The 12,812-nt window shown below is 35.0% G+C and overlaps 1 protein-coding gene across 3 annotated transcripts; it reads right to left on the bottom strand.

Annotated features, from left to right (window-relative positions):
• Positions 1 to 3,651: 3,651 nt before the first annotated feature.
• On the bottom strand, positions 3,652 to 10,267 carry LOC127799634 (uncharacterized). 3 transcript variants are annotated; one of them, XM_052333838.1, is made up of 6 exons: positions 10,204 to 10,267; positions 9,975 to 10,120; positions 8,605 to 8,645; positions 4,133 to 4,201; positions 3,991 to 4,050; positions 3,652 to 3,913 (listed from the first exon to the last, which is right to left on the bottom strand). In XM_052333838.1, exons 2-6 carry the CDS (start codon positions 10,090 to 10,092, stop codon positions 3,836 to 3,838), a joined length of 366 nt encoding a protein of 121 aa, XP_052189798.1. In that variant the 5' UTR covers positions 10,093 to 10,120; positions 10,204 to 10,267; the 3' UTR covers positions 3,652 to 3,835. The 3 variants fall into 3 exon arrangements, with proteins under 3 accessions (XP_052189798.1, XP_052189799.1, XP_052189797.1); XM_052333839.1 differs by having other exon boundaries at positions 10,211 to 10,236; XM_052333837.1 differs by lacking the exon at positions 10,204 to 10,267 and having other exon boundaries at positions 9,975 to 10,196.
• Positions 10,268 to 12,812: the final 2,545 nt, after the last annotated feature.

Below are 12,812 nucleotides of genomic sequence, written 5' to 3'. Positions count from 1 at the left end.
CCCCATGTCTCCCCAACTTCCTGGGAAAAAAAAAACATGCAATTGCTTGTTAATCTTAATTGAATAATGAGGCATCGCAACATACTCCTTGACCCATCCACAAAACTAAGAAGGGAAATTCATCACATGGAGGATAGCAAGAAGGAAATCCTATTCCATAGAATCATAAGCTTTAGCAAGGTCTACTTCATAACACAAGGTAAGGGACCCTTATAGAGGTGGTACTAATGAACCAACTCCTACACCATCAATACATTATCACTTATAGATTGACCTGACAAAAAACAGCCTGGGTCTCATCCACCAACCCTGGAAGCACCACCTTAAGCCTATTCACCAAAATCTCAGTGATGACCTTATACAAGACATTATAATAATAAATCGACCTAAACTGACAATGGGACACTAGATGGGGAACTTTAGAGATAAAGCCAATGATGGTGGCATTAACCTTTCCCAACAAGCGACCTGTGGCAAAAAAAACTATGACAACCTCCATCATTTTCTAAGCCTTTCCAAAGAACTTGACAGTAAACCTATCAAGTTCAAGCGTTTTATCATCACCCATACTAAAAAAAAAAAAAAAAAAAACTTGATTAACTCCCTCAAGAGTCATTAACACTGTAATCCACCCCACATATCTTGAGCCAGTTGTCTATCCACAAAAGGGGCAACAAACCATTGATAGGGTAATCCTAATTATTGGGGGCAACAAACCATATTGATAAACAACAAACTTATAAATATTGTATAATTATATATTGTGCAAAGTTAAAATATGAAGCCAAAAATATATACATGCAAAGGAAAACAACCTTGCTCAAACAAGTCCACCTATGCAAAGGCATACATCCCATGTAATAAAAGTAATCACAACCTTTTGTACGACTAAGTCTGGATACACATCCACACAATAAGACCATACTTGTGATAACTTGATTAAACGTTTTGCATCAAAAGATGATAGGGCAAACACTTGAGGAATCGGTCTCTCCCAAGTCCCCTCAATTAGGAAGTATATACTTGATACCCCATAAGTCTACTTGGGAATGGGTTGTCAGGCATGCTATCACTACTGTTGTTGCCACCAGTGATTTTCTTGAGGGTAGTCATGACATTTGTGTCCTTGCTGCCCACACCCAAAACAAGCACCGGTAAGTCTATAGCACATACAATCATGCCTTTTATCATAAGTGGAACACTAAGGTCTTTCCTAATATTGTTGGTGACATAGTTGTTCTTTATGCCAATGAAGCTACAGACCTTCCCTAATAAGCATAAGTGATGTTATGGGCATGGGACTACTGTTTAATGCATGCCTTGTAAGGGTCTAATTCCTTTCCATTTTTTCCATGGGGTATTAGAGGGTTCATCTCATCTTGTTGTATCTTCAATTGCTCTCATTGCTCTTTATCTCTCATATTTTTCCTCTCAATCCCCGCAACACACTCAATTGCTCTTTCATAGTTGGTAAACTCGGTGGTAGCCATACATCAATATAAGGGCTACACTAGTTGTGGCACAGATCTTTGAATCATTTTTCTTTCAATGGATACCAACTCTAGGGCATATGAGAAAGCTAGCTAAAATGGACATCATAATCTGCAACAATCATGTTTGGAGTATGTTGTAGCTCCTAGAACTTCTTGGTTTTTTCCTCTCATAGTTTATAGTATGTACTTTTACAAAATCAACTCAAAAAATCTCCCCCAACCAAGAACTGCCACACTGAGACGCCTTCTCAATAATATGGACTCATACCACTCGTCTAGGTTTTCTTCCAAGTAGTGGGATACCATCTTGTAACATGAGTGTTGTTGTAACCTAAAGACTTCTTCAACTTGTTCATCTTGTTGAGGAACCTATCAAATTTGTCTCTATCCCTTGAAAAAGTTGGAGAGGGGCTAATGGTTCATGAACTCAACCAATAATACCTCTATCCACATAGTCTCATATGCTCTAAGTGCACCGTCATATTGATCTTGACCTCATTATCCACCTCTCGATCATCGTTAACATTATTGGCCTATCCGTCTTTTGTACTAGTTTGGCCACCATTTCTACCTCATGGTGCCCATTGTTGTTGAGTTAGAAAAACAGTAATGTTAAGGACAATCAATATAAGCTTCTGTGTGTTTGATGAGAGTGCATCATCTCTCTTTGTGGTGTGGCCTCCACTACTATCTCCACTATTACAGCCTTCAATGCAATCTTCACATTTGCTTTAGCCTCTGCCTCAGCTAACTCTAGAGATGGCTACTCCTTCTCAGTATACCTAGTGCTAAGAAAGCCAACCCTAGTGCATGAGGGCATTGTTTCCTATAGTCAAAAATATCATATCACAAATTTATATGCAAGTATTACATCACTTATGAGAAAATAATATAGTTACCCTCTCAATTTTATGGTATATCAAAAAATCTTATATGTAAACATCACATATAACGTTTGTTCATTTTGAAACCTCAACCGAAGTCACAGCAATTTAAAGAATTGAACCAAACCAATCCAAACTTTACAACAAGATAAAAATTAGTTGAATATCATCGAGCCTTTGGATTTTGAAATATCCTTGGGTAATTAGTGTGATTTTTATAAAGTAAGAGGACATTTTTCTATTAGCGAAAGAACCTAAGGGTGATGCACAGGTAGCCATTAATTTAGGAGAAGAAAGATATGGACCAGCATTTTGCTTTCCCATTCAGTTACCTTTTTTCTTTCTTTCTGTGTCTGGTAGTAGCAGTAACTTTCACTGTCGCAGTTCATTGTCTGCTTTTAAGCCATCCAACCTCCTCTTTTCTCTTTATCTTGTTTTTGAGGCTTTGTAAAGTAAATGTATCCAGATTTAGTCCCACTTAGGGTTAGCATCAAATTTAATTTCTAAAACTTATTTAGATAAAATTGATGAATTAAATTAATTTTTAAATATAATTATTTAGTAAAAGTGAACACTTAAATTTATTAAATGTACTTGAGTTTCAGTAAGTAATGTGAATTGAATTAAAAAACTTATAAATTTACAAAATAGCTTGTTTACTGCATTTTGACACTGAATTTACATAAAAAGAGAGCTTAGTTGGTTCTCTGCAGAGAGAAACCTATGCATTTGTATAAATGTAGAGAGAGAGAGAGAGAGAGAAGTGGGGGGGGGGGGGGGGGGGGGCGGGAATGGGGTTGTTTATATACGTAATTTTGCCTTAGGGGAGAGAGGGAAAGAGGCGACGGAAGGATGGGGTGGGTGGGATTATAAACAGGGAACGGGCAACAGGTATGGATGGCTCTGGCCCGCATAATCTGACACATGAATTTTACATAAATAATAATAATTACAAATAATATGGATTATTTCCTGCCTGATTTATTATTTAATTAAAGTGTCTTCAGTTGGCAACAGGTTTGGATGGCTCTAATTTTCGAATTACTAAGGAACCTGAAGATCATTAATTCAAATTAAGTGCACTTTGGGCGTTGAGAGGAAAACCAAAATCCCTAATGACCAAACACAAATAAACCATACCACTGTTGGGATCACTGTGTTTATTTGTGTGAGTTAGCTTTGAATATTGGGAAAAACAACGGGAAGAAAAGAAGAAGAGAAAAACCATTATTTAAACAGATTGACTTATATGGCCTTTACAAAGCAACGGGAAGAAAAGAAGAAGAGAAAAACCATTATTTAAACAACTCCTAGAATAGAATTGTGGTAGAGACCCAAAAAATAGATCAAACTAAATAAAGTTCCCTAAACAATTGGGATTATTCTAAAATGCAGCAACAAACTCCTTAATCCTAGCTGAAAACATTAAAATACTTCAACAACCACCCATTCTTGCTCTCATGAATTCTCATTGTAACTATATCCACAATTCGGGCAATCATAGAAAAGAGTTTGTCCTTCATCGGCAGATCGAATCTGGGAATAATAAACAAAACATAAGCCGTTGAGGGGGGCGAAAACAAATGCACGCAAACTGCAAGGAGGATTATTACCTGTCTAGTAATGAAATAAAGCCCCAGGTGGTGGCACTTCTTACATTTAACGCTGTGATCCTGTTAAGATTAATTCAACATGAAATCATTATTGTTAGTGATACCTGCAACACCGTTTGAATGAGTTCATTACATGAATTACCATTTGTTTTTTCTGCTGCTCTTCATCAGTTTCATCTAGTGATACTATACCCAGCTCCCTTCTAATGTCCTGCAAATAACAGAGACGGGCACATGAGAAATATGACCCCACGTTAGATGTAATTTGTCGATGGAGAAGGGTAAATTGCAATTTACTATGATTTATCACATTCCAACTGCCATCATCCATATATCATTAAGTCCCTGATACAGTTAGTATATATGATAAGGTACATAATTGCATTGTTTAATATTTAATCAAAACAGGTCTGCAGATCCCCAACTAGTACGGTTGGAGAAGTTACGCAACCTCCCTTGTTCAAATGTTTAGAAGTTCAACGCATATGGAGAGTGAGCATATCATGTTAAATTTTGGCAGAAAGAGAGGCATTTTTCCTGGCAGTCCTGCAAGATTGGATGGTGAGTGAGTTGGCATTTCTTACTTCTGAAGTCTTATGTGGCTAGTGCAGGGCGGGGCAATCCTGAGAGAGATTTTGAGGAAAGCATCATCCAAGAAAGGGATCTTTTTGGTTGAAGGCTAGGCTGCCTTTGGAGCTAATTTGACAGATAATCAAATAAAGAAGCGGGATAGCACATGGCAAACAAATGTTGGAATATAAAGCAGCCGTAGAGCAAAAATAATTTGGCATTGTTATAAGAATCTTACAGAAGGTATGGCCATAGATAGAAATGAGTTGTGAGCCATGAATCCGTGTGGCTAAGGCTTGCTAAGCTGTATGCAACTTGGAACCATGGAGTCTTTCATTCACATTGTTGCTGGTGGCTTTTTGAGCAGGATTCAGTAACAATAGTTGATGGTGTGGGTGGAAGACAGGCGTTCTGCTCCCCAAAAAGGGGGTTGGAATATGGTATAGGAGGAAGGAGCAGCACTGGTCTTATTTAGAGTTGTGAACCACTAAGAGGCAGGAGCAAACATTTAAGGAGGGAAGGGTACTCTATTGATTAGTTTTAGTATGAAATTTACAAGTGCGTTGTCTTACACTTGAAAGTGCCTTTTGCTATGCTGATTCTTTTCCAGATCTCTGGAAGAGTTGTATGTAGCTGCAGTCCCTAATTGTTGCATGAAAATAAACCCATATTCGAAAATTTCTCAATCTTCTTTATTATTAGAGACAAAAAAGAAGCCACCTGCAAGCTAACTCATTAAATTAATGAATGCAGTCAGGCAATGCATTCTCCTACATAACATTTTTAACAAAGGGCAGCGCAACAATAACAATTTTAACCTTCCATAACAGCAAAAGGAAAAAATACTTATTGCTCAGAAGAGAATATAATTTAAATTCTCAGAAATTTGAGCTATCAACATTTCAAGTAGGACATGCAATTTTGTGATCCAAACATTAGAAAATTCCACTCTTGTCAAAACTATCCTAGCACCCAAATTTGGCATACTTAACATTCAGTGGCATACTCAAGTAAGACCTCCGCTCTAATGATGTGGGTGTGGAAACTGAGATATGATATACCTATGATCGGTCGACTTCCAAGAAAACTAGCAGGCAAGGACTACCATTGAAAAAATGGAGGCCTCTTGGGAAGGGAGCAGAGCTAAGGCAGCCATGAAAAGAGTGCAAAGCACAGTAACAATGAGAAGAGTTAGCTTGGAGGTAACTTCTTTTTTGCCTCTAATAATTAAAAAGATTGACAAATTTTCCAGCATGGGCTATTTTCATGCAACAATTAGGGACAGCAGCTACATACAACTCTTTTAAGAGATCCAGAAAAGAATCAGCAGAAGCAAAAAGGCACTTTCAAGTGGAAGACGGCACACCTCTAAATTTCATACTTCAACTAATTAATAGAAAAGAGCTTTGAAGTTTTCTCGGGCGGTGACCTGGGTTGGGGCTTCTCAGGCGTTGCAGAAGGTGGACAAAGGTATGGTTGGAGGCTTCAAGCCTCGGTCACGGTCCAGAATGAGACTGGCAGCGACTGGTTTTGCCAGTGCTGTTGATGAGTTTCCACCAGTTTATGCCGCTGTTAATGTTTCTGGAACTCAAGATGCTGCGAGCTTTTGCTGGGCTGCAGCAAATATGGTGACTCGAAAGGCAAAGGGGGATGACAAGATTTCAGCTGCTTTTTGGGAGGATAGGCCGGATGCATTGTTGCCGAGGGCTTCAATGGAGGCTGGTTGGGGTTTTCTCTTGGATGACCTGCATATGGAACTTTCCTTGGAGGAACGGCAGCTCATTCAGTCGATTATTCGGCATATTCGCTCTGTTGCTGAGGAGTCTGGGATTTTATCACTTAATGTCCAGGACAGAGAGGTTGGGTAATGGATCTTGTTCGGGGTCAGGGGGATGAGGATATGGCAGTGGACAGTCGGAGGAACTCAATTGTATTCACTGATTCTCCATCAGTTTCAGGGGCTCATGATGAGGGCACGGATGATCAAGTTTTGGTAACTGGAGGTAATGAGTGTGTATTGGTAGTGATTTCACTGGCAATTTCACAGGGCCTGTTGGTTCACTGGTAGTTTCACCGATTGAAAAGGGAGGCCCGGAAACACCGCGATCGAGATGGGTGGATTTGGCTGAGGGGGAGGATGGCCAACAAGCTATAGGGACCAGTCATGGGAAGGAATGCAGCTGGTGATGATAATCTGGGTAATCCTGTGAGTGCAGGCGGAGTCACTCGATTAGATTCAATGGCTAATTGCATGAGTGGGCATGCTGGTCGATTGCGGGGTCCTAATGCCAAGAAGGGCCTTAAACTGTCTTGGGCAAGCATGCTCAAGTCCAGTGGTCCCATATACCTTCCCACGCTGAGTATAGCCCCCTTCACCGTGTGGCAGATGGAATACCCAGGGTTAAACTGCCGCTGGATGTTGTTGAGGAGAATATGGAGGGTTGGATGAACATGATAGGCCTATTTTATTGGAAAACGACTCCCTTTTCCGGTGGTTAAGTCTATTGCCCTAAGGTTTTGGAGGTGTTATGGGTTTACTGAGGTAATTTCTAACAATTGTGGTTTTTATTTATTTTGTTTTGATGTGCAGGACAGGATCACATGTTGGGTGTTTTTGATGTGGGCCCATGGCACTTTGTTGGTGGGCCCTTGTTGCTGAGATGTTGGGAACGTAGGATGATTCTTACTCCTGATTCCCATACATCTCTTCCAATGTGGGTCAAAATTTATAACGTGCCTTTGGACGGACAGTCTATTAAGGGTATCTCTGTTATTACTGGTGGGTTGGGCAAACACCTTCATGCTGATTCAATGACAAAGGACAGAACTCGAGTCTGATATGCTCGAGTTTGTGTTGAAATACACGTGTCTTCATCTTTTCCCAAATATATAGTGTTAGATCAAGGATTGGATGAATTCACAGGGAAACCAAAGCTTGCTGGCTTGCCAGTAGAATATCAATGGAGGCCTTCAATGTGTACCCAATGTCACGTTTTCGGTCATAGTATATCAGGATGCCCAAAGAACCCTTGTCCAGTTCAAAATGTGCAGCATAGACCCCAAGGGGATAAGACTGCTATTGAGACTACTAAGGGGAAGGGCGTTGAGGTAGTTCAGAGGCATACGGTTATAACACATTCTCCTACGAGTCCTGTGTCTTTAATTGAGATTGCTGAAACTGCGTCTAAGCCTTTCTCTATCAAGCCTACTAAGGTGGGGTCGTTGAAGCAACATAGATTTTGTTCCCTCGTGGAACAAGATATGGATATCCCCTCCTGGGGACTTGCATCTTCCAATGGAAGCAGGGCGTCCTGATGAGCAAGAGATGGCTATTGAAAACAGCAGCAAGAGAGATCGGTTCAATATCAGTAAGAGAGATCAGGTTCAGGCGGCGGATTCATCATTTGATAGGACAGATAGTTCAGGTTCTAATTACGTTCCTGTGAAATCCAAATCCCAGTTTAAGAAAGAAAGGTGGAAGAAGGCCCTTGAGAGAGTAACAAGGACTCTAGTGCTGCTGTTCCTGCAATCACAAATCGAGTGTGACGTCGAGTTCATGTTTTTGTGATTATATATGCTGTAAGTTTTGTGTCTTGTGTGGTAGTTTCCAGTTTGTTGGGTTAGTTTTTTTGTGTTTTTGCTCGGGGTATGCCCTAGGGTAAAACTGTAGACGCTTGGGGGTTTTCTGTTAATATATTTTTATTTACAAGGAAAAAAAAAAACCTAATCAATAGAGTGCCAATTTCATACTTCAACTAATCAATAGAATGCCCTTCCCTCCTTAAATAATAAGACAATTAGACAAGTTCTCCCTCCAATGAAATTGCCCCATCCTTTCTTCAGTTAACCTCTGAAACTTTTGGTGTCATTCATGTCTAAACAGTTTCTTAGTAACACGTCAAATATCAATACTAACCTCTACACACATATGCCAAGTTCATGTAGCTAATAATTTGCAAGTTCCGAAGGCAATTAAGCTAGAAATATACCGCATTAGGTAATTCTGATATTTGAACTTGAATAACACAGAAATTAAGGACATACCTCAGCAGTGAAGGTATAAGTTATTTCCTTTCCAGCAAAATCTGAAAACCAGGACAGTTGCTTAATGATGAATGGAAGGGATGATGGAACAAGAAGACACTACTGGCTTCAGGCAAAATTATGACTACTACGCAAATATCATGTCAAAACTTGTAAAACAGTTGTGAGCATAATTCAAAAGGATTGATAAAGTGACTCCACACTACACTTAGAACCCATTCAACATTCAAGGAAATACCATTGTTAACTTATGGGAAAACTAGAGACTGACTGACTTAACGAAACACAAAACACTCCACATACATTATACGGAATAGTCCATGGCCACTAAGCCAATGACAATTATACTGCTCCTTCCTCCCCAGAAAGGAAGGGAGAAGGAAGAAATAAAGAAAGTACTGATTTTACAAAATATAAAAAAATGGGTACTAAATACCAATTCCCACCTATTTTTATTTCACATTTATGCCTCAAGTTGTACCAGTTTCTGACATTCTTCAATTGGTTCTCCAATCAAGTTTCTAATGTAGCGTTCTATTTACTTCAATAATCTCCTTTTATGTCTTATTGCCAAGTAAGAAATCCTGATTATGACATCATATATGGTTTTAAGGTAGGTTTGAGATCTTTCTCCCACCTGAAAAGCAAAGGAAATAAATAAAGTAGTTTCTTTCTTGGGTCCATAGACAAGCTAATAAGGATTAAACAAAGAAGCAAAAGGAGATGGAAAACTGCCCCGCGACCACCATTCTGAAGTACTGATAATTCAGTTCATGTCTTTCCCACGCATTAGAACATATGAAAAAAAAAGTAGCATTTTGGCAATAAGACATTCAGTGATTTCAAATAAAAAGCAGAAAATTAATACTTCAATGTTATGAATATGACGTTTTACAAATATTTAGGCTGGAGAATGGAGAGGACAACTGAATATCTTAGCGTGGGTAGCATCAACCTGACTCATCAAGCACATATGGGCATTGCTTGATAAACATAGGAAATCTTCCTTTTTTTTCTTCAACTTATTGATAGCATGATTTTCAATATGCTATCCTTCATGTTTAATATTTTTGAGCAAACCACTGGATGGTCTGGCTGAGTCTGGACTGATAATGAATTTTCTACATAGGTTGAACAAATATAGATAAACAAAACAACACTAATAGATGAAAAAATCCAATGAGAAAGGAAAAATCAAGAAACTTCCTTAGAGCCATCTGAAGGCAAATATCATTAAACAAAGGAAGCCTATAGCTTCTGAAAGATGCTGCCGAATTTGCAGAACTAAAATCACAATTGTAATAACAATAATAATGTTAATTAAGTTATCTAAGAAGAAGAGTAAGAAGACGAAGGGTACACGACCAAACCTTTCATGCTTCGCTTGGATTTGCAGAGAGGGCACTGCGCATACTTGCGCGATTTGAAAGAGAGCATCGTTCCACAAAGCTCACAAAACATGAAATCACGTTGACGGCTATGCGCCATGTTCGCGGTCCAGTCCACTCTTCTCCAACTGAACGAGGAAGAAAGTTCGGGGTTTAGGTTTTGTGCAGAGAAGACGAAAGCAGACAAACAAAGAGCAATTGAGATTATCACCTGAGACCTTTTCACTTTCAATAGGCAGTTAGCCAGTCAATTGGAAGCACAAATTAGGGTTTCTGGAACACTGAGTATTTATAGGGCGTGTTTTACAATTTTAATCCGCATATTATTCAAAATACGTATAAATTTTTATATCTTTTAAATAATTACTATTTTTTTATAATACCATTATTTATATATATTGATGTAATATTACACAATTAATACTAATCTTATTCAAAATTAATAATATTTTTAATTACTATTATTAATTTTTAATATAACTATTATGAACTAATTTTAGATAAAATTATTATAAATTTTACAATGTCACATCAGTTTATATATTTTTTTTGTAAATAAAATACTTAGAATGTTCATTTTAGTATTGTTTGTAATGATTAATTTTTTAAAATTTATTATAACGTTAGTCGAATAAACTAAATATTACTCAAGTGAGATGTAATTACTTGACACGACATCGAGTGTCTCTTTTTGATACTCGAGTAAATTATGACTTTAGTCAATTATAACTTTCATTTAGTTAATTAATAATTCAAGTATCATATTTTATCTAATAATTTTTAATTTTTTACTTGATTAGAGTATCACTTAGTCAATCAACTATTTGATTATTTAAGTAATCTTATTTTATCATGAGTAAAATAAATATATAATAAATTAATTACTTAAATATTTAGGTCTTACTTGATTAAAAAAAAAAATTAATTAAGTACAACACTTGTTAGTTGTTACTCAATTAAATATTTATTTACTTGACTAAGATAGCGGTTGTTAAAATGAGAAATATAAAATTGAAATGTTTTTTGAATCAAGATATGAAATAATAGTCAAAATAAGGTTGAGAAGTATTTTAATATTTATATCCGATTATTTGTTAATTTTTTTTTCAATCCATTGAGAATTGTATTTTTTTTCCATATGTTTGTTAAATACATATGATAAGCACTGAGATAGAGTTTATTTTTTTTATTAAAATATCCCTATTATCAAATTTATTCAAAATTGTATGTTAACATCAACAACAAACTTATAATTAAAATAATATTTTATAATTAATGTGAATTGTTAAAAAAATTTAAAATTAAAAATAGTGTTTTATTCTCTAAATTTATGTTCAAAAATAGATTATAAAAAAACTTAAATAGTTATTGGTGGAATTATAATAATTCCACGTAGATAATTAAAACTTACCAAGACATATTTTCATAATAGATAATAAAATATAAAATTAAATAAAATAATTTAAAAAATTGATGAAAGGAATAATGATATTTAAATTTTAAAAATTGTTAAAACATATGACAATTTAAAAATATATTAAATAATATTAATTATAAGAATTAAATAAACAAGTTCTTTTAAAACTAACATTATTGTAAAAATAAGACTTAATAAATTTAAATTTTAAAAATATATTAAATGACATTAATTATCTTACAATAGACACATGGGTAATTTAGACTTATTTATAAAATATCATATAAATTTATTAGGAGAGGACAAATAAGGGCAAATAAATTGATCTCTAAAAAGTTAGATAAGAAATGACATGAGAGTTTTTTCAGGGAAGATCAAATAAGTTTAACAAATACGTTGAAAATGACAAATATCCAAAATGTTTCTCATATATGATAATTTTTCATCTCATATATTGATTAATAAATATTATCTTAAACGATAATTACTCTATTAAGTTCATACATTAGTTGATTAATCTTCAAGTCACAACATATGATATCTTATTATCAATACATTTTAATGGGGAGAAAGTATATTAAAGTTATACACTTAGGTTGCGTTCTCTTTACTTTTTAATTTTTAATTTTGAGTTTTGAATTCATTTTCAGTTTTCTGTTTTGATAGTCTATTTTTAGAAAATTGAAAACACGTTCTCTTTGTCATTTTGAAAAATTATTTCTTAAAATAGAAAATTAGAAAACGCGTTCTCTTTGAACTTTTGAAAATAATTTTTTAATAATATTTTATTCAATAAATTTGATTATTCAGTAAATTAAAAATATTCAATGTTAATATATTATTAAAAAATATATACATTTTACAGTTAATGAATTTTATAATATTTTTTTCTATTATAATAATAAAATACAAATAAATAAATGTGTTTTGAGTTTTTAGTTTGTTTTGGATGAAAACATTCAAAACAACTTTTTGTTATTTTGAGTTTTCTTTGTAATTTTTTTTTTTGTTTTCAAAAATGCATTTTTAAAAACAGTAAAGAGAACGAGTTGTCTTTATTTTAGAAAACTGAAAACTAAAAATGACTTGAAAACAATAAAGAGAACGTAGCCTTAATTTCTTGTTCTCAAAACATTCTCAAAATTACACTAAACAGAATTTAATTATATTATTATAATAATTTAGGTTGTGTTCTCTTTCGTGTTTTAGTTTTTAATTTTGAATTCATTTTCAATTTTATGTTTTTAGTATTTGTTTTGAAATTTTTAAAAACGAGTTCTTTTTATTATTTTGAAAAATTGTTTCTTAAAATATAAAATTAGAAAATGTGTTTATTTCGGAATTTTGAAAAAAATGATTTTATAATATTATATTCAAAGAATTTGATTATTAAATAATAAAAT

This window comes from Diospyros lotus, chromosome 4 (genome assembly GCF_014633365.1).
Source record: "Diospyros lotus cultivar Yz01 chromosome 4, ASM1463336v1, whole genome shotgun sequence".
NCBI classification, from domain to species: Eukaryota; Viridiplantae; Streptophyta; class Magnoliopsida; order Ericales; family Ebenaceae; genus Diospyros; species Diospyros lotus.
This window is presented reverse-complemented; position numbering and strand designations above follow the sequence as displayed.

Bases quoted from the DNA above. Each gene is read 5' to 3' on its own strand.
- LOC127799634 (XM_052333838.1), bottom strand. From the start codon at position 10,092: ATGGCGCATAGCCGTCAACGTGATTTCATGTTTTGTGAGCTTTGTGGA. The intron at 4,202-8,604 runs GTATGTCCTTAA...TGTTATTTGCAG, and splicing joins CTTATACCTTCACTGCTGAG to GACATTAGAAGGGAGCTGGG. The intron at 4,051-4,132 runs GTAATTCATGTA...TAATCTTAACAG, and splicing joins AGCAGCAGAAAAAACAAATG to GATCACAGCGTTAAATGTAA.